This window comes from Myiozetetes cayanensis, unplaced genomic scaffold (genome assembly GCF_022539395.1).
Source record: "Myiozetetes cayanensis isolate MyiCay16 unplaced genomic scaffold, myiCay2020 scf13, whole genome shotgun sequence".
In the NCBI taxonomy this organism is placed as follows: domain Eukaryota; kingdom Metazoa; phylum Chordata; class Aves; order Passeriformes; family Tyrannidae; genus Myiozetetes; species Myiozetetes cayanensis.
Genome location: NW_026086937.1, coordinates 10,012,299 through 10,030,916, shown reverse-complemented (window position 1 = coordinate 10,030,916; position 18,618 = coordinate 10,012,299). Strand labels below are relative to the sequence as shown.

The 18,618-nt window shown below is 49.6% G+C and overlaps 1 protein-coding gene across 2 annotated transcripts; it reads left to right on the top strand.

Moving 5' to 3' along the window:
• Positions 1 to 84: 84 nt before the first annotated feature.
• Positions 85 to 17,651, top strand: THAP4 (THAP domain containing 4). Of its 2 annotated transcripts, XM_050307715.1 has the most exons (6): positions 85 to 245; positions 1,081 to 2,234; positions 13,241 to 13,400; positions 14,853 to 14,962; positions 15,864 to 15,967; positions 17,349 to 17,651. In XM_050307715.1, exons 1-6 carry the CDS (start codon positions 169 to 171, stop codon positions 17,466 to 17,468), a joined length of 1,725 nt encoding a protein of 574 aa, XP_050163672.1. In that variant the 5' UTR covers positions 85 to 168; the 3' UTR covers positions 17,469 to 17,651. The 2 variants fall into 2 exon arrangements, with proteins under 2 accessions (XP_050163672.1, XP_050163673.1); XM_050307716.1 differs by lacking the exons at positions 85 to 245; positions 1,081 to 2,234 and adding an exon at positions 5,292 to 5,415.
• Positions 17,652 to 18,618: the final 967 nt, after the last annotated feature.

The following is an 18,618-nucleotide window of genomic DNA, read 5'->3' as shown; positions in this document are numbered from 1 at the left end:
AATGGCGGCGGCCATGTGGCGGCCGCCATGTTGTGCCGTACAGAAACCCCTTCCCCAGCGGCGAGGGGCGCCGCGGTGACCCGGCTCCGCCATCTTGCCGTACGGCGGCGCGGCGGGGCCGGGGCCGGGGCGGGCCCGGCCGGCCGAGGGCGGCGGCGGCGGCCGGAGATGGTGATCTGCTGCGCCGCCGCCAACTGCTCCAACCGGCAGGGCAAGGCGCGCCGCGGCGCCGTCTCCTTCCACAGGTAAGGGCGGCCCGCCTGGCCCGCGCAGGTGCCGCGGCAGGGCCGCCCGCGCCCCGGTGCCGCTCCCCCCGCCGGGCTCCCCCCGGCAGCGGCCGCCCTTTGTTTCCCTCGGGGGGAACCGGCTCGGGGCTCCCGGAGCCTCAGCGCCGGCCGGGCAGCGGGAGCGCCCCTGGCCGCGGGGCCCGGGCCCACCGCCGGCCTGTTCCCCGAGCCCCCTCCGTGCGAGCCCCCCGGGCCCCCCATCGCTCCCTGGGGTGGGTCCCCAGGGGAACGTCCCTGTCTCGGGAGTCCCATTGGAAACGGCGCCTGGTTCCTCTGCTCAGCCTTTCTTTCACTCCAGGCGTTTCTACACCTTATTGAATGTTATTAAATACACCCGGTGTCAGCATCGCCCGGGCAGCGGAGGCGGCGGTGGGCAGCGTGTTGGCTGAGCTGGGTGTTCTAGTGGTGGTCACATCCCCCTTCCTTGTGGACAGGGTGTTGTTCCTCGTGGGGGAGGTGAGCCGAATAATGGGGGTCGATTGCTGATGAAAATGAAAACGACACCTTCTGGTCCTGTGCTTTTTGTGAAGTGAAGCTGTTAAAGCAGGGAACGAATATCAAATATTTCAGCCTAAAATGAAAAAAATCCTTAAATGAGTGGAGCCTCTCAAAACACAGCTATCACCAGAACCTCCTAAACTTGACCATCACCTTGGATTTGAGCACCATGGAGGTCTTTTCCAACCTTAAGGATTTTATGATTCCGTGGTTCTGTGATCCGAAGAGCACCAGCCCTTCTGATTTCCCAAAGGTGGCTTATTTTTTCACAGGTTCTGTCTTATTTGTTTTTTAGGTTCCCTCTGAAGGATTCGAAGCGCTTGATTCAGTGGCTGAAAGCTGTTCAGAGAGACAACTGGACCCCCACCAAGTATTCCTTTCTTTGCAGCGAACACTTCACCAAAGACAGCTTCTCCAAGCGTCTGGAAGACCAGCACCGGCTGCTGAAGCCCACTGCTGTCCCGACCATCTTCCAGCTCGCGGAGAAGAAGCACGACAAGCTGGATTATGTCAGGAGCCGAAGGAAAATAGCGAGGCAGGTGCGGGATGGGGAAGCCCCGCGGGAAGGAGGCAGTGAGGTAGCGCAGAGGGCCCCGTCTTCTGACCAGGACTTCATGGTGATGCAAGGGACGGAAGAGATGGAGGAGGCGACTCTGCAAGTGGAAATGGGCTCGATGTCGGAGGAGACGGAGGCCCTTCGCAGCCAGCTGGACGGCCCTCGGAGAAGGACGTTAGGGGATAGTTTGGGTGCAAAGCGTGGAGCTCAGAAGAAGCCCAAGAGGTCTCCTGTGGAGGAGGACTGTCCCAGGGGCAGCTGGGTGGGGAGCTGGGTGGCAGAGAGAAGTGGCGTGTCGGTCGACGACTTCACCCCTCCTGCCTCCGGTGCTTGCAAGTTCATCGGCTCCCTCCACTCGTACAGCTTTTCCTCCAAGCACGCCAGGGAGAGGCCGTCCCTCCTGAAAGAGCAGCTGGAAAGGAAGAGGCCAAAGCGAGACGTGGAGCCGAGCTGCAGCAGCCACCTCCTGGCACACGACAAGGCCGCAGCAGAAGTGTCCCCGACTTCCTCCCTCACCGCGACCCCCCAGAAACCCTCCCAGGGCCTGTCGGCGTCCCCGGCCGACCTGACCCCTCGCCCGGCCGCCGAGGCCGTGGTGGGGCGCAAGGGCGACACGGACGCCAACCCCATGTCCATCAACGAGGTCATCATGTCGGCCTCGGGGGCCTGCAAGCTCATCGACTCCCTCCACTCGTACTGCTTCTCCTCCCGGCAGAGCAAGAGCCAGGTGTGCTGCTTGCGGGAGCAGGTGGAGAAGAAGAACGGAGAGCTGAAGCTCCTGAGGCAGAGGATCAGCCGCTCTGACAGCCAGGTCAGAAAGCTGAAGGAGAAGCTGGATGAGCTGAAGCGGATCAGTTTCCCTTACTTGAACAGCCTGCTATCCCAGGACTGTGGTCAGTATTCCCAGGGGCGCTGTGTTGAGGCAGAGTTCCGCGTTTTCTTAAGAGGCTGCTAAAATTGGAGGTTGTAGGGGGAATGTGATGGGGAAAAGGTATGAGCAAGAGACATTTTGGGAAGGAGAAGTGGTAGCCTGTGTTTTGACCGACAGATGCAGGGGAAAGAATTCCTTTAGGGGGTACACAAGTTAATTCTCATATGCCAAACCTTTCCAAGCTGTGGAATGGGAAGTTAGGTTGAGGTGTTGCAGACAACTCTCTTGATGAACTTATGTGGTTTTTTTTTTCATTTCCTGTATTATTTTAACTTGATTGTGACTGTTAGGATTCCTGTTTGGCACCTCTTAGGATTTACCTTCTCCCTTTGGAGCACGCTGGTGATTTTTTTGGGGGGGCCATGTGTTAATGAGCTGTCGGTGGCAGCAGATATCTGGGAAAGCTCTTATCATCTTCTCCAGTGATGTGAGAAGCACTTCTGATCTTGGATTTCATACACTGCACTCAGCACTCGGGATACAGGAACTATAAGTGAGGTGGGAGATATCCAATATGTTGTGATACACAGCGAGGTCCCAATTTGTGAGCAAATGTCTGTGTTTACTTTGATCAATTCCTCCTTCAGGAGGCAGAAGAAGTCAGGAAATGGATAACAAAATGGGAAGCAATGGAGAATGACTTCTCTACCAATTAAAAAAAATAGTGATTAAACACCTGAAAGCATAGGGAAACTCCATGAGGGACAAGGGCAAGTGTTTAGGACCATCTAATGATGTTTGGTGTTTGTGTGGCTGCTGAGAGAACACTGGGTTGCCTTGTGAAGGATCCATCACATGGGGCTTGCTTGGAGAAGTCATCACCCATGGAGGGTTGGGCATCCCCTGATGGTTTATTCTCGCTTCTCCTTTAGGAGAAAAACTTCATGGCTTCCTCTGGAGCCATTGGACACAGTCAGAAAGGTGATGGTGGCATAGACAGGCACATCCTCCAGGCTGCTACAGCACAGCCAATGTCCTCACTGAAGTGTAAGAAAGCAGACCCTGACAAAATTTGTGAAGATCGATACCCGACACTACGTTTCCCACATGCATCTGATTTTCCAAAATATGGGAAAACTCACACTTGGATTTGAGTAGAGGAGGGAAAAGAAGGGGTTTTTTTTCCGTGTGTGAAATCAGCATAGTCTTGCTTGTACCTTCTGGTCCGTGTTTTTGTGTTGTTTTGGTGTCAAACTAAAGAAAATAACTAAGTACAACTTTTAGGGTTCCATAGTTGTCGTTCATATATATTTATATATATGGAAAATGATGTCTAACTTTGTTCATATATATATATATACACACCCATATTTTTATGTATATGAAAAGGATGTCTAGGTTTGTTGGAATACCATCAAAGAGATACTAATTGCAGGAAGAGTGTCTTTAAGGACGTTTTTCTTTATTCTGGTGAGCACTGAGTTTTTTCTCCTCTTTCCTGAGATTGATGTGTTTATACATGTCTTTGAGAAGTTAGAATTTTATGTTCTTACAGAAGATATTCCTAATGAGTTACATATTCTATTTTCTGAAAGTGTTATTTTTCTAAATGATTTGACCAATTTTTTTACCCGTTCTGCCATCTCTTATCAACTAAACTGGAAATGACTGTGTGAAAGTGAACCATTTTGGTGACTGTAGCTCCGTGGGATAGGAAGTTTCTATGGAACCCTTTGGCTGGGGGCTTTTTTAAAGCATTGTTTAGTGGCTGACTGGCTTTTTAAATTTTTTTTTCTTTTTTTTTAGCTTAATCTTGGTGCTCTTCTACCTTGCCCTGCTTTTTGTGTGGTCATAGAAATAGTTTATGGCAGTGAAAATAGCTGATGAAGTGCAGCCTGATGAAGGTTGCTGCTGGGTAGAGCCTGGTTCACACCCAGACACCGAGTTTTGCTGTAATACAAGGCTGAATGGAAGAAAGGCTTTTTGGTATTCATAAAAATACAGTCAGGCAGCATATTAGGTTAATAATAACTATGGTCTTAGCTATTAGTTCCATTTCAGTTGTTCTGAAACATCTGATGTGCTGTTGAACCTCAGCTTGCTGTTTTAGCTGTGAACCTCAGCTTGCGTTGTTTTCTTCCTGCCCAAGGCAGTGTCTTGGGGACAGGGAGTGGAAGTGAAGAACCTGACTGGACTGACCATGCAGGTTGTTCCCCGTCTGCATCCCAGCTCCATGTGCTGCAGGACCTCTGCCTCGCTTTGTTCCTGCCTTATGTTCAGCCACTTCCACAAAATCCTGAGCACAAAAACAAGCTTCAGGCCCACACCCACTAAGCAGAACTTCATTTTGGTGCGAGTTCTCACACATGCTTTCCTCTAATGAGGCAAATAAATTTCTGCTGGCTGTATCCAAGCTACAGCCGGCTGGGAAGAGCAGGTTTCTGCAGGATTGCTGCACAGCAGTCCCTGCCAGCCACGCTGGAGGCCGGGTGACTCAGGCTGTGTTGAGTGGCTCCCAGCGTGTTCCAGCTGTCACAATGTGTGTTTCCCAACCTGTCTTTCCAGAGGGATCGACTGACTGCTTCTAGGAGAAGCCCCAGGCTGTTTCCTGCACAGCATGGCTGCCATGGTGGCCCTTTCCATCTGAACTTTGAATTTAGTCACTTGTTTGGTAGGAAAATGTTTTCTTCTTTTTCCTGGGCTACTTCTGAGGTGCGTGGACTGAAGGTTGAGGAATGATGTCAGGCATAGTGCACCAGGCAGGATGGCGTTGGATGCAGCTCGGAGAAAAACAGGATGCACTGGGAGAAATTAGGGAGAGCCAGTAAGCAAATAGGGACCCAGTATCCTAGTGAAGGGCAGGCTGTTCTAACAGCACTTGAATTCTGCTACACAAGTGCTGTCTGACCATCTCGTTCTGCGTGAAGGTCTCACAGCTCTGCTGCATTGGGTGTGCTGGCACAGATGGGAGATCCGAGGTGCTGCTTCCACAGCATCACCTCCTCTTAACGTGCTCCAGTTTGGTGCCGTTTGTAAAACTACATCTCCCAGCAGGCAGTGGGATTGCTCTTACCCAAGCGTGAGATCACTTCCCTCATGTCCATCTTAGCACCCTGCGCAAAGCACTTCCTGGGGGCAGGGGGCCTGAGGGAGAGCAAATAGCAAAATACCTGCAAGTATGGCTGGCCATGGAGCAGACACAGGTATGGTGCCATGGGGTTGGAGTGTCGGTGCTCATCATCTTAGAATTCGGCTGCTTGGGAGCATGCAGAGCCTGTTCCACGCTGCATGTCTGCTTTCGTGAAGGTCATACTCAAGGCAGGAGAGTTGGCAAAATGAGTCCATGTGAAAAGTGCTTAGAATTTTGCTAGGAGTCTAAGGGAAATTGTAATTCCTTCCAGCTTGGATTTCTCTTTGAATATTTGTGTATTGTGTACAGAGCCAGTGTAGAAATTGGGTCGTTTGCAGTACTTTTTGCATGCAAATGAGTCGTAGTTGGTGAACTCTGGGGACAAGCAGAAGGACTAAAACGTTAAATGTGTGGTTTTGTGCCCTGATGCCTGGTCTGTGGGGCCTGAGATGGGGTTCCCCATTGAGATGGCAACAGATTTTCATTCATGTTGCAGAAAATGAAAAGCAAAATCCCGTTGCTCAGTGGCAGTGAGAAGTGGGGTTGTGCATGGGTGGAGCTGCTGTGCCTTCACCTGTCTGAGCAGGACTGGACCAGCTGTGGGGCCCTGTCCGGTTCAGCTTGGAAATGAAATGCATCTATCACGTCACAGAGATGTGCTGTCAGAGAAATTGCCTCTGCCAGGGCAGGTACTGCTAACCTGGCAGCTGCACGTTAACTTGGAGCTAGAGTTTGGAAGAAAAGGGCTTTTATTCTGAGACAGCAAGTGCTGCTTGTGAGGGTTTTTGTGCCTCGTCTGGGATGGGAACAGCCAGGGTAAAAGGCCAGTCCATAGGGTGGATGTTACAAAGAACAAGGGAGCTATAAAGTGAGCTGAGAGCAAGATAAGGAGTAGGAATATGTGTGCAGAGGTTAAGAGTGAGGCTGAATCCATGGGAGAAGGTGTCTGGAGAGAGGCTGTGTGAGACTGCACAGCACCTGTGGCCTGAACACATGGATGGGAGGTGAACTGCTTTGAGCTCCACATGGGAGCAGGGAGTATGCAGGCACATATGCAGGACTTGGCTGAGGAGGATGGCTCTTTGACCTCCCCCTTGGGAAAAAAGGCAGTTGGAAGGGAGGAAACAAGACTTTTTGCTCTGCTTTGGTTTTTTTTCCAGCAGCATGGTCTTGTTTTTTCCAGTTTTTTTCCCTGATAGCCTATAGAGTTTGTGCATTAAGCATTTAATTCTGCAGCACATTGGCAATGACTCACAACAAAACCCCAGCTTGCAGCTAGGAAGCAATGAAACAGCTAACTAAGGAAAACTTGAGAGAAAGTCAAACAGACTGAGGTGAGCTCAGGTAGGGTGTTTGGGTTTGGGTGTAATTTTAAATATGTTTTCTCTGTGTTTTGTAATACAGAACTCTGACTACAGGCACTGGAGCACAGAGGCAATAACTTGGCTATGAAATTAATTACTGAGGCTGTAACTTGAAAAATTCTGAATATATAACCACATTCCCAGCTTTTAGAGCAGAGATGGGATGATCCATACAACACCTGGTGTACTTACACCTGACAGGATGCACCTTTCTCAGAGGGGAAAAAGCACAGCACAGAAGCTGGTGGTGCTTGTTGACAGAGCTTTAAACCAGCTTGGAAGGGGGAAGGGATGAAGGACAAAACCAGGATCACCAAAAACTTGAGGAAACTAATGGGATCCCTCAGTCTGTTTCTCGAGGTGTTGGCTATAACGTACCACAACTGAAATGTTTCTACAGCAATGCACGCAGAGGAACAAACAGGAGGAGCTGGAACCTTTGGCCCAGTCCCAGAGGTTTGACATCACTGGCACAAGTGAAACCTGGTGGGATGAGCCCTGTGACTGGAGTGCCCTGTTGGATGGTTGCAGGCTCTTCAGGAGGGATGGGCAGGGCAGAAGAGGTTGGGGGCTGGCTCTGTATGCAAGGGAAGGGCTGGAATGAGTGGAGCTCACAGTTGGCAGTGGCACAGTTGGGAGCCCCTGGGGCAAACAAATAATGTGGATGTCATTGTGGGAGTCTGCTCTAGGCCTCCCAGCCAGGGTGATGACACCAGCGAGTTATTCTGAGGAACTAAGGGACACTTCCAAGTCGACTGCCCTTGTCCTTATGGGGGACTTCAACTTGCCAGAAATTAACTGGGAGGATCACACAGCTGGTACAACCCAGGCCAGAAGGTTCCTAAAAAGCCTGGATGACAGCTTTATGGAACAGGTCCTCAGGGAGCTGACTTGGAAAGATGCCCTCCTTGATCTGCTGCTTGTCCACAGAGAGGATCTTGTGAGTGAAGTGTAGGTTGGGGGCCATCTTGGTCATGAGGTGATCCTCTGTTGACAGGAGGAAAAGTGCCAGCAAAACCTCAGCTCTGGACCCAAGGAGAGCAGATTTCAGGCTGATCAGGGAACGGGAGAGTAAAGTCCCCTGGGAAAACATTTTTGCAGGTGCTGGGGTCTATCAGGGCTGTTCACTTTTCAAACATCACCTCCTAAGGGCACAGGAGAAGCAATTCCCAAATCTTGGAAGTCAAGCAGTTGAGGCAGAAAACCTCTCCTGGTTTTTGAGCAGTCTTGGAAATCCAGTGAGGTCCCAACTGACTGGAAACTGGGAAATGTTGTCCCAATTTTCAAGAAGGGCAAGAAGGAGAACCCTGGAAAGTATAGACCTGTCAGCCTCATTTCAGTGCCTGGTAAAATAATGGAAAAGATTATTCTGAGAAGTACTGAAAAACACCTGGAGGACAACGTAGTCATTGGTCACAGCCAGCACGGTGTCATCAAACCTGATTTCCTTCTATGACAAGGTAACCCACCTGGTTGATCTGGGAAAGCCAGTTGATGTAATCTTTTTGGATTTCAGCAAAGCCTTTGATACTGTCTCAGGATCCTTCTAGACAAACTGTCCAGCCCACAGCTGCGTAACTGTGTTACTCAGTGGGTGAGCACCTGGCTCATGGCTTGGGCACGAAGGGTGACAGCGAATGGGGTGACATCAGGCTGGCACCTGTCACTAGTGGGGTTCTCTTGGCCCAGTTATTTTCAACATTGTCCTTAAGACGCAGGACTCGGAGGGATACTAAGTAAGTTTTCAAGAACACTAAACTGGGAGGAGCTGTTGACTCCCTGGAGGGCAGGGAGGCCCTGCAGAGAGACCTCAACAAATCAGAGGGCTGGACAATCACCAACCAGAGGAAGTTCAACGAGGGGAAGTACTGAATTCTGCCCCTGGGATGGGGCAGCCCCGGATGTACAGACAGACTGGGAATGAGAGGCTGGAAAGCAGTGCCGGGAAAGGGCCCTGGGGGTCCTGGTGGGTGCCAGTTGGCCACGAGTCAGCAGTGCCCTGGCAGCCAGGAGGGCCAGCCCTGTCCTGGGGGCATCAGGCCCAGCATGGCCAGCTGGGCCAGGGAGGGGATTGTGCTGCTCTGCTCTGCCCTGGGGCAGCCTCACCTTGAGTTCTGGGGGCAGTTTTGGGCATGACAATATAAAAAAGACATTAAGCCATTAGCACCCAAAGGAGGGCTATGAGGATGACGAAGTGCCTGGAGGGGAAGCCTTGTGTGGAACAGCTGAGGTCACTCAGTTCAACCTGAAGAAGAGGAGACTGAGGGGAGACCTCATTGGGGTCTTCAGTATCCTCCTGAGGGGCAGTGGAGGGCAGCACCGATCTCTGCTCTGTGACCAGTGCAGGGCTCAAGGAAACAGCATGGAGCTGAGTCAGGGGAGGTTTAGATTGGAGATTAGGAAAAGGTTCTTCCCCCAGAGGGTTGTTGGGCACTGGAACAGGCTCCCCAGGGAAGTGGTCGCAGCACCAAAGGTGTTCCGAGTTCAAGGAGCATTTGGACAATGCTCTCGGGCTCATGGTGGGATTCTTAGTGTGTCCTGTGCAGGGCCAGGAGTTGGACTCAATGATCATGATGGATCCCTTCCAGCTCAGCATATTCTGTGATGGAGCCAGAGCATGTTGATGTCAGGAATGCTTTACTCGTTTGCTGGAGAGGGCATCAACAAAGTGCGTGAAGGGTTGCAGCTCTCAGTACAAAGCAGAGCACAAAGCCACCTTCTGTACTTAAATAAGGACAGAGTCCGAGGCTGCTCCTGAGTTACCAGAACCTTGATGAGGATGAGATAAACCCAGAGAGCGACCCAGCTGAAGGAAGATCTGCAGGAGGCTGCAAAGCTGTTGCTGCAGACCCTCTACTTTGAAGACTCTGTGAGTTAGTTTGAGTTTTGTTTGGGGTTTTGTTTTGGGACTTTTTGGTGGTGGTTTTTTTGTTGTTGTTTGTCTTTTCAAGTTTCCTGCAGCAAGTGTTCCCCAGCTCAGGGGAGTAAGTAGCTGCCTCATTAACAGCCAGCTGGCTGCTCACTGTGGCTTTGCTGATAAAGCTGCTTCGGAATTTGTGCCAGCATAGCTTTCTGTGCCAAAGATCCCACTTGAGAGCCACACCGGCTGTGCAGCCGTGGCCCGAGGGGGCTGTCCAGCTACTCTGTCTGGTTTGTCTCACGGCAGGGAGAGCACCCTGTCTCCTGTTGCAAAGCCTGGACAGCTGGTTACAGTCTGTTACAGTGTAGGGTGAGGTTTGACTTCTAAACCCTCTGTGAATGGGGGAAATGTGGAAACGGTCCATCCGCGAGTTTGGTGGGATGGAGGGGGGTCAGGTGCTGAAACGGAGATGACTTGTGTGCTCAAGGCCTGGGCATGACAATTTTGACCTGAGTGGCTTCCTGAAGGAAAGAGATCAAGCTGATCAAGTTGCTCATGGGCCTGTGGTTTTGTCTTCCAAGCTGTTGCAACTTGTGAGCATCGGGGCTGATTTCAGTTGGATTTCATAGAATCACAGAATGATTTGGGTAGAAAGGGACCTTGAAGCTCATCTTGTTCCAACCCCTGGCCGTGGGCAGGGACACCTTCCACTAGACCAGGTTGTGGAGGAGTAGGAGTCTTGGAGATTCTGGGTTCAAGGAATTGTGTAATCTGGTAGGGGAAGGTGACTCCAGGAGTGTCCTTGTTGAGAAAGAGGCTGCAGTGGGAGCTTCCCTGTTATTAGGTAAAAGGACTGTGCATGTGGATGCAAGAGAACCAGCACTAAGAGGACCTCATCCGAGTGTGAAGTTTTGAGCATGCACAAGGGTGACCATGATCTCTTGCTCTGCAGATTCTCAGATGTGGTTGGTGTTCTTAATATCACCACATGCTTACTTTTTAAGTCACATTAGCAGATTGATTGTAAAAGTGATGTGCCAGGAGTTTAGATCCTTGGGACATACAGGCTCCTTCGTCAGTGCCAGAAGTTTCTCTTGACAGTGACTGCATCTGTAAACCTATTGTTTGAAACAAAGCAACTCAGCAAAGAACTTTTTGTTGCTACAAGTCCTGCTCCAACACGACATAAAAAGCAAATTTCTTTTCATATGACTACTTTTTTTTTTTGTTGTTGATGGACTCAATCAGTCTCTCTCCTGTCTGGCTCCCCTCTTGCTTTTCCACTCTCCCAGCCAGGGCCTCTGACACAGAAGGCTGCCAGGGAGGCAAATGGACTTAGTCCACCAGTCAGAGACCAACACTGAAGGTAAGAAGAGCACTGCATGGAGTGAGATCAGGATGTGTTTATTCCTCTACACTTCACTGAGTCTCTGGTCCTTATTCCCACCAGCACTTCTGCTGTTATTGGCATTTTCCAGTGACATGAGAACTAAAAAATTCACATTGGCTTTGCTGCCATCCAGGCAGTTTGGAAAAGTAATAATGGTCACTTATCGATGTTGTTTGCCCATGTTGTTTGTTAGGATGTACAGTTACATCTCCACTTTTCAGCTAGCTGGAATTCCAGCTCTTTGGAAGTGAGACCAGCTTGCCCAGTCAGGCACCTCCAGACAGGCTGGATGCTGCACAGCAAGGCAGTGAGGTCAAGCTGGGGGTGCTGGAAGCAATCAGATGGCTTCTCTTGGTTTATAACCGAGTCTAAAGAGTGGCAATGGCTAAAACCACTCCTTTCCTCTGTCGTTTTGGTGCTTTTTCCTGAAATGCTGCAAGCAGAAGAAAAGGAAGTGCTCTATTAAAGCACTGTAGTGACAGAAAGCATCCTGCTCCTGGGATACTGACCCAGGAGAGGGCAGCAGCAGCCCAGGCTGCAGGCTCTTCCAGCCTTTCCAAAGCTTTGCTCTTTGCTTCCACAGTGGGAGTGGAGCTTGCAAAAAGCCTGGAAAGAAATGCAGTGTCTGCAGTAGGGAGTGACAGGCGAACACCAGTCGAACGGGGAAGTGGAAGGCTCCTTACCCGCAGAACTGTGTGTTCTTCACATGGAAGTGCAGAAATGAGTGCAGTGAAATACTGTCTGGTACACTGACACTGCTGTATGGATTGTGGGAAGCCCTTCCCAACCCCTGGATGAGTTGGTGGGGAATGCAGAGGCTGGAAGGGTGCTCTGCAGAGCCTGACTGATGCTGTAGACTTTTATCACCTATTTCCTGCTGAGCTCTCACGTCTTCTCGTGTCGGTTGACTTTGCAAAATACTTTAGGATAAAGCAGAGTTATTAATAGCACCTTGCTGACATGCAGGTTGGCTTTCCAAACCTGCCTGTCTGTAAGAGAATGAGTACCAAAAGTGGTTTCTTTTACCCAGGAAAGCTTCTGTTCCTCCTCCTTTGGCATTCCAGGTATGGACTGTCTGTTCTTCCTCCTTGCTCAGTGTTTTTAGCCTGACATTTGATACAGAGCACAGTGAAACCCAGACTGATCAAGCGAATTTTGACTACAACATCACCTTCTTAGGCCCTGATTTCTCCCTGCAGCCTTTCAGAACAGCCAGACAGGCATCTTGTTCTTGTATTTGGTGATCTCACTAGGTGTGGAAAACACCCCCCTGGAACTCCCACCATGCCAGCAGGAAACATTTATCCTGTGAGGGGGAGGAGGACATGCTTTAAGCATACTTCAATCTGCATAACAGACTGTTACTAGAGTAGTGGGCCCACATTTGTATGGGAGTCAGGCTTTCCCAGGATCCCATGGGTGCTGTCTCACTTTCCCTACTTATACCTTAGTAATGGATCTTCTCTGCTTTTCACGTGGCTTTAAATTGTCTGTCTCCGTTTCTCTGATTAATTTTTTTCAGGTCACCATCTCTGAAAGCAAAGTGCTAAACTGTTGTTTATCAGAGCTCTCCTAAAGAAGCTTTAACTGTGAAACAGACTTTGGTTGCTCCTTAATAAATGTAGTGACAAAGGGAAGTGTCTTTCTCTTCCATTTACTCTTTACCTTACAGGCACCCAAGTCTTTTTAAAATGTTTCACTTAGTCCAGAGCCTAAGCAGAACATCTTCTGAATGATCCCTGCCTATCCCTTTCTGTAAGTTCAGGTCACTGTTAACCTCTTAAAAAAATTATAGCCAAATGTTGATCTTAAAAATGAACACAGCTCGATTTTCCTCTGAAGTGAGGACTCACTTCCTTGGTGTCTGAAACAATCAGGGAAGGTACGTACTCAGTGCCTGAGAAAGATCAGCCCAGAGCATTAGAGAATTTGTCACCATTTAGTGATTTTTCTTTACACTGAGATTTCAGTCATCTTCTTTCTTGCACATAGACGGGAGGGGGCTTTCCTTTCAGATCAGACTACTGAGAGGAATCAGAAATGGACCGCCTGGAAGAGTGCTCTTATTCTGTGCAAGGCTAGGAGCATATTTGGAAACAGACCCAATTTCTGTGACTGTTCATTGTTCCCCATCTCCCCTCGCACCTCGGAGGTGGTGCTGCTCTGGAGAGGAGTGTTGCTGCAGCCTTCGTCCATTTCTGAGGAGTTTGGTGTTCACCTCCAGCCAACTGTAGAGCACAAGTCCCTGAGTTTTTATTCTTCCTTCTTTCTTCTTCCTCCACAGAGACTCCCCAGCTGAACCCTGTGATGGAACCCCTGTCCTGGATGCTGGGCACCTGGCTCTCGGACCCGCCAGGAGACGGCACCTTCCCTACAATGAAGCCCTTCCAGTACCTGGAAGAAGTGCACATCTCTCACGTGGGGCAGCCCATGCTCAACTTCTCGTAAGTCAAGGGTCTGCCTGTGCTGGCAGCAGCTATTGGAGTGCAGCAGGCATGGCTCCAGTGAGATTTGTTAGTTGTGTTTCTTTTCTAATGGCAAAGTACACAAATTTTCACCTACCAAATGAGATGATGTCGTGGTATGTGACTGCATGATCTGACTTTTATTTTCCTTGAAAACTTGGCATTGTTTGCGAGTCTCTCACTTACAGATACGATAAATGAGTGAGCTGTGGCATGGCTGCCAGGTCTGTCCATTTTAAACTGTGGTCCTCAGCCTTCACCGGTGTCAAAATCTGAGAAAAATTAGTCATTATTAAACCATATGGGATGGGAGGCAGGTAGCTTAACTGCTTCAGCTGCAGGTGATTGTTCCAAGAGAAATCAAAAGGAATCTGGAGAGAGAGAAGTGACATGTTAGCTGCTGCTCAGTGCTGCTCTGGTGCTCATTTGGGAGGGGTGAGTTAGAAAGTGTGTTGCTTTGAAATCGAGAAAAGAATAATTGCAAGATGGAAGTCCTGTGTGAGAGATGCCCTGTGTTCCTCGAGTGTGACGGAGCTGCCAGCTCAGCCTGTGACAGTTTTAGTCCAATTTCCAAAAGAAACAAAGCTCTAACAGTCCTGCTCTGGCTGCACCTCCCTCTTCACCTGGTGAACAGTTGCTGATTTGAGTCGCCTGGGTTTTTTTTTGTTCTTTTCTTTTGTGCCAGGGAGATACACAGCTTAGATCTGTTGAGCTTTGAAGCCAGTGGGTTTCTGTGACGTGTAGGGGTGCCTTGTGCTGCTAGTCTTTTGGGAATCTTGACTCTGTGTGATTCTTTTATTTTACTTCATGTAGGGAACACTTGCTTTGGACTTTTCAGCCCTCAGTGCTGCTTTAATGGTTCCAACTAATGTAATAGATGAACACACGTGATATATGTAATCACCCACATTATGGGTGACCAAGTTTTTAAGGCCTCCTGAAGAATAAATAAATAAGAATCTCAGCTGAATTTATCTTTTTGAAGGGAGTGATGGGAGAAATAGGTCTGTTCTGTTGCTGCCTGCAGCAAGGAGTATACAGAAAAGACAACTTGCCAGATGTAAAAATCTAGACATGATATTGCAGTTCCAGGTATTTATTTTAGAAAAGGAAATATTTTAGACAGAGTGTGGCTTCAGCATCTCTGAAATGTCTGAGTTCCTGAGGAGTTTCTGAGCTAGCTCTTAGAAAGACCCAGGAGCTGTAGAAAATCTAGAGCTTGAACTGAAATAACTAACTCCAGCACTAAGAAATAGCTATGCCTATAAAGTAACCATGTTTTTCCCTATCTCCCAGTTGTGAAGTGTTGTCAGTTATTTACCCTTCAAAGAATACTGCAGGCACTCACATGGTTAAATAAGAGGAAGCCAGGCCAAACAGTGTGTTTTCAGTGTAAAACACGTCAGCTTTTGTGCTCTGATTTCCCCTCAGGTTCAACGCCTTCCATCCGGACACCAGGAAGCCCATGCACCGGGAGTGTGGGTTCATCCGCCTCAAGCCTGACACTAATAAGGTGGCCTTCATCAGTGCCCAGAACACAGGTACACACCTGATACCCATGCTGGGGAAAAGAAGAGGTCCTTGCCTTGCTGTGCCGTTTCATCACGTTTTCAGGAAGTTGTCGCAGCTCTCACAGTTTTGTTTAATTAACTTTGCCCGTGGCCATCACTGCTCTCGGGCGCTGGACCCACAGGTCTAAAGCAGGAAGTCTCTCACGGTGTGGATGTAGCACCTTGGTCCTCGTTACACGCCTGGCAGGGGCTGAACGAGAGAGAACCACGTCTCAATTATTAAAAGTGCTAAAGTGTTAAACCCCAGTTGATACTTAAATTTGCATCTAAGATGGCAGGTGCTGAAGGGAGAAGTGCCAGTTGCCATGTGGTACTCATCCCACATGGTATGAGTAAGTCTGGCTGGATTTTTCTGGGCAATATTCCGTGTCTGACGGTGTGTGGATTTGTAGTTGTCAATAATGCTTGGGCAAATAATTCTAGGAGAGTGATGGTATGTTATGTAGCCTAATAGATCATGGAATGGTTTGGGTTGGAAGGGACATTAAAGTTCATCCAGTTCTACCTCCTGCCATGGGCAGGGACACCTTCCACTAGCCCAGGTTGCTCCAAGCCCCATCTAACCTGGCCTTGAGCACTTCCAGGGATGGGGCAGCCACAACTTCTCTGGACAACCTGTGCCAGGGCCTCCCCACCCTCACAGGGAACAATTTTGTCACAATATCCCATCTAAATCTCTCCTCTTTCAGATTAAAACCGTTCTCCTTGTCCTATCCCCATCTGCCTGTGCAAAAAGTAACAGAATCACAGAAATCCTTCTTCCTCTTTTTTTATAAGCCCCTTTAAAGTCCTGAAAGGCCACAGTAATAATTGTGACATAGTTAAATAACCTTTGTAGCCTAATAATATGTATATCCTTGCTTCAACTTAGGTCTGGTGGAGGTGGAGGAAGGGGAGGTGAATGGACAAGAGCTCTCTATAGCTTCTCACTCCATAGCCAGGATCTCCTTTGCCAAGAAGCCCCACGTAGAGCAGGTGAGTGCACACACAGTGAGCAATTCCCGTAGCATTGCTTGCCCCAGAAGGAGGATAGTTGAGAGGATAGGTTAATTAACATGCATTAATTACAGAATACCATCAGGAGTTCTTGGAAATACTGTGTGGTATCCTGGCTTATCCTTTCTGTAACAGCCTTAAGAAGGTATTTTGTACATTATGAGACCCAGAGGAATCATTAAGAAGTGATGGGCTGGATCAGAGCAGCCAACCCAGAATCCTGTCTCCAGCAGTGGCCAGTAGCGGGTCCTTAGGGAAGAGAATAGAAAAGTCTTATCTAAATACCCTTTTGTGGCAGTGGGGTTAGTTCTTAATGCTGTGTTTATGGATTTATTGTAGTATGAGGGTGCACATGTAAGGTATGGTCAGTATTTGGCCTCATCAGGGTATTTTAGAAACACCTGAGGTCTTGCAGATCTTGCTCACTTGCTTTTCAGGGCATTCACACCTTGCTCTGGGCTCTTTTCCCATCTGTGGCTGCAGGGCAGGGCTGACACTGTCAGCTCCAGCCTTGGTCAGTTGCTTTTAGGGCCTTTTTTTGGGTTTTGACTTGTTTTCAGTGTGTAGCAGGGGGTTGTTGGCACAGCTGGAAGGGGTACAGCCAGCTGTGAGTACGGTGCCACTGCTGGGGTCAGTGTGGCATCCTGAGGTCACCACTGGAGGTGTCAGTGTCACATCTGAAGTTGTCGTGGCTGGCCAGCAGCTGAGAGAAACAGCGAGGCTAAACAAGCTCTCCCAACCTGGTTTTCGTGTGCTATGAAACTTACCCATAGACAACAGAGAGCACAAGTTTGTGCCGATGTAGGCAAAAATTTTATGTGCCTACACAGTGTCCTAACTTCAGAAAGTGCTAACTCCCCTGCCTTTGGATGCATATTTTCAATTACTGGGTTTCCCCTTTCCCAGAAACAGCTGTGTTGCCTCCTTTCTCTAGCAAAACTAAAGCCATTATATACTATGTCCTGCCTTACCCTGGTGTGGGGACCTGCTGAGAGGCCAAGGGGTTTGGAAGGCTGCTTTGGTGAATAATGCCTCATCCATCTCCCTGAGCTGCCAGCAGGGAGCCACTCTTCTGGTGGAGGGATATGGTGGACAGATGCCTGTCTGTACTGAGGTGATGTCAGCTATAATGCCAGGACCTTGCCTTGCTCCATGGATAATGGGCTTGGAGCTGGTGTTATGGAGAAGGCTACTTTCTTTAGGAGAGAAAATTCCTTGTTTACTTACTTGCTGTAGTGAGGATATTCTTCGGTGGTGTGTTGACAGCAGGCACGAGGAAGGTAGAAAGCACAGGTAAGGGATTTACCCATGGATGCTCTTTACTTGATTTCCTTATTTCTTTCCTTGCCCCCCCATTTAGATTACCAGGAAATTCAGGCTCAATTCTGATGGGAAACTCGAACAAACTGTCTCAATGGCAACCACTACGCAGCCCATGACTCAGCACCTCCACATCACCTACAAGAAGGTGATGCCCTGATGCCGGCAGTGCTGGGTCTCCTTGGGCAGGGAGCAGTGGCAGCACGGGAGCACAGTAGGGCAGACCCTGGAGCCTGCTACCTGCACTCATCCCCTGGGCCCCGGAGTTGTTTGTCCTGTTGAGAATGTTATTCAGATCTTTCTGTAATGGTATATAAAAAAAAATAAAAAGCTTTTATTTTTATGGCCGTGTCTTAGGTGTGATTGCAGGGTGATATATGCCTCCTGCTGCTTGGCAGTGCGTACGGAGGGGCTTTGTGCTGCTTGTTCATTAGTAGGTGTTGCACTACTGAGCTTCATAGTGCATAATACCACAAGAGCTTAGAGAACAACTGTGAGCCAGGAGACAGAAGAGAAACAGCCAACAGTAGGGATCAATTTCATCAAGTGTTACCAACTCTCAAATTCTAAGAGAGCCTTAGATTTAATGACATCTCTCATCAAGTCCCTCAGCAGTGAAGAAGACAAAGGACTCACATAACTACTGGTCTACAGCAGAGAGTCTTCCAAAGGGCCTTCCAGAGGTCCATGCAAGCCCCATCCAATCCAGAAGTGTAACAACGGCACAACCACAAACAGCAACAGGGACCGTGCTGGAAGGGAGCTAGGCAAACGCCGAGGTGTACAACCCGCTACCGGGTGGGCTTTGTGTCACAGGCTCTGTGTGTGTGGACTGGACGGGGGAGCTCGTGGCTGCGCCCTGAGCGTGCCCCTGGGAGCTCTGGGATGTCACCGGAGTCACAATGGCCCCTGTGACATCACCTGTAGCGGAGAACTATAAAAGGCAGCGCTGGGCACTGGCAGCAGCACACAGACGAGGTCTGCGGGCAGCACCTGAGCCGTCGAGTACTGCCACCGCACGCCAGACTGTGAGCCGCCAGTGGCCAAGGAGCCACAGACAGTGGACAGTGACTGAGGAGGCTCTGAGTCTCGACAGGGACCGAGGAGCCTCCGAGTGTCACCAGCAGCCGAGGAGCCTCCGAGTCCCGCAGTGGACGAGGGGGCTCCGAGTGCTGCCAGCAGAGCCAAGCCCTTGAGTCCTGCAGCAGCAGCCACCAAGTACCAGCAGCAGCTGCGAAGACTCGAGGGCAGGAGCAGCCATGGAGGAGGCCAGGCATGAGGCAGCAGCGCCAGGAGCCGCCGGGAGCTGC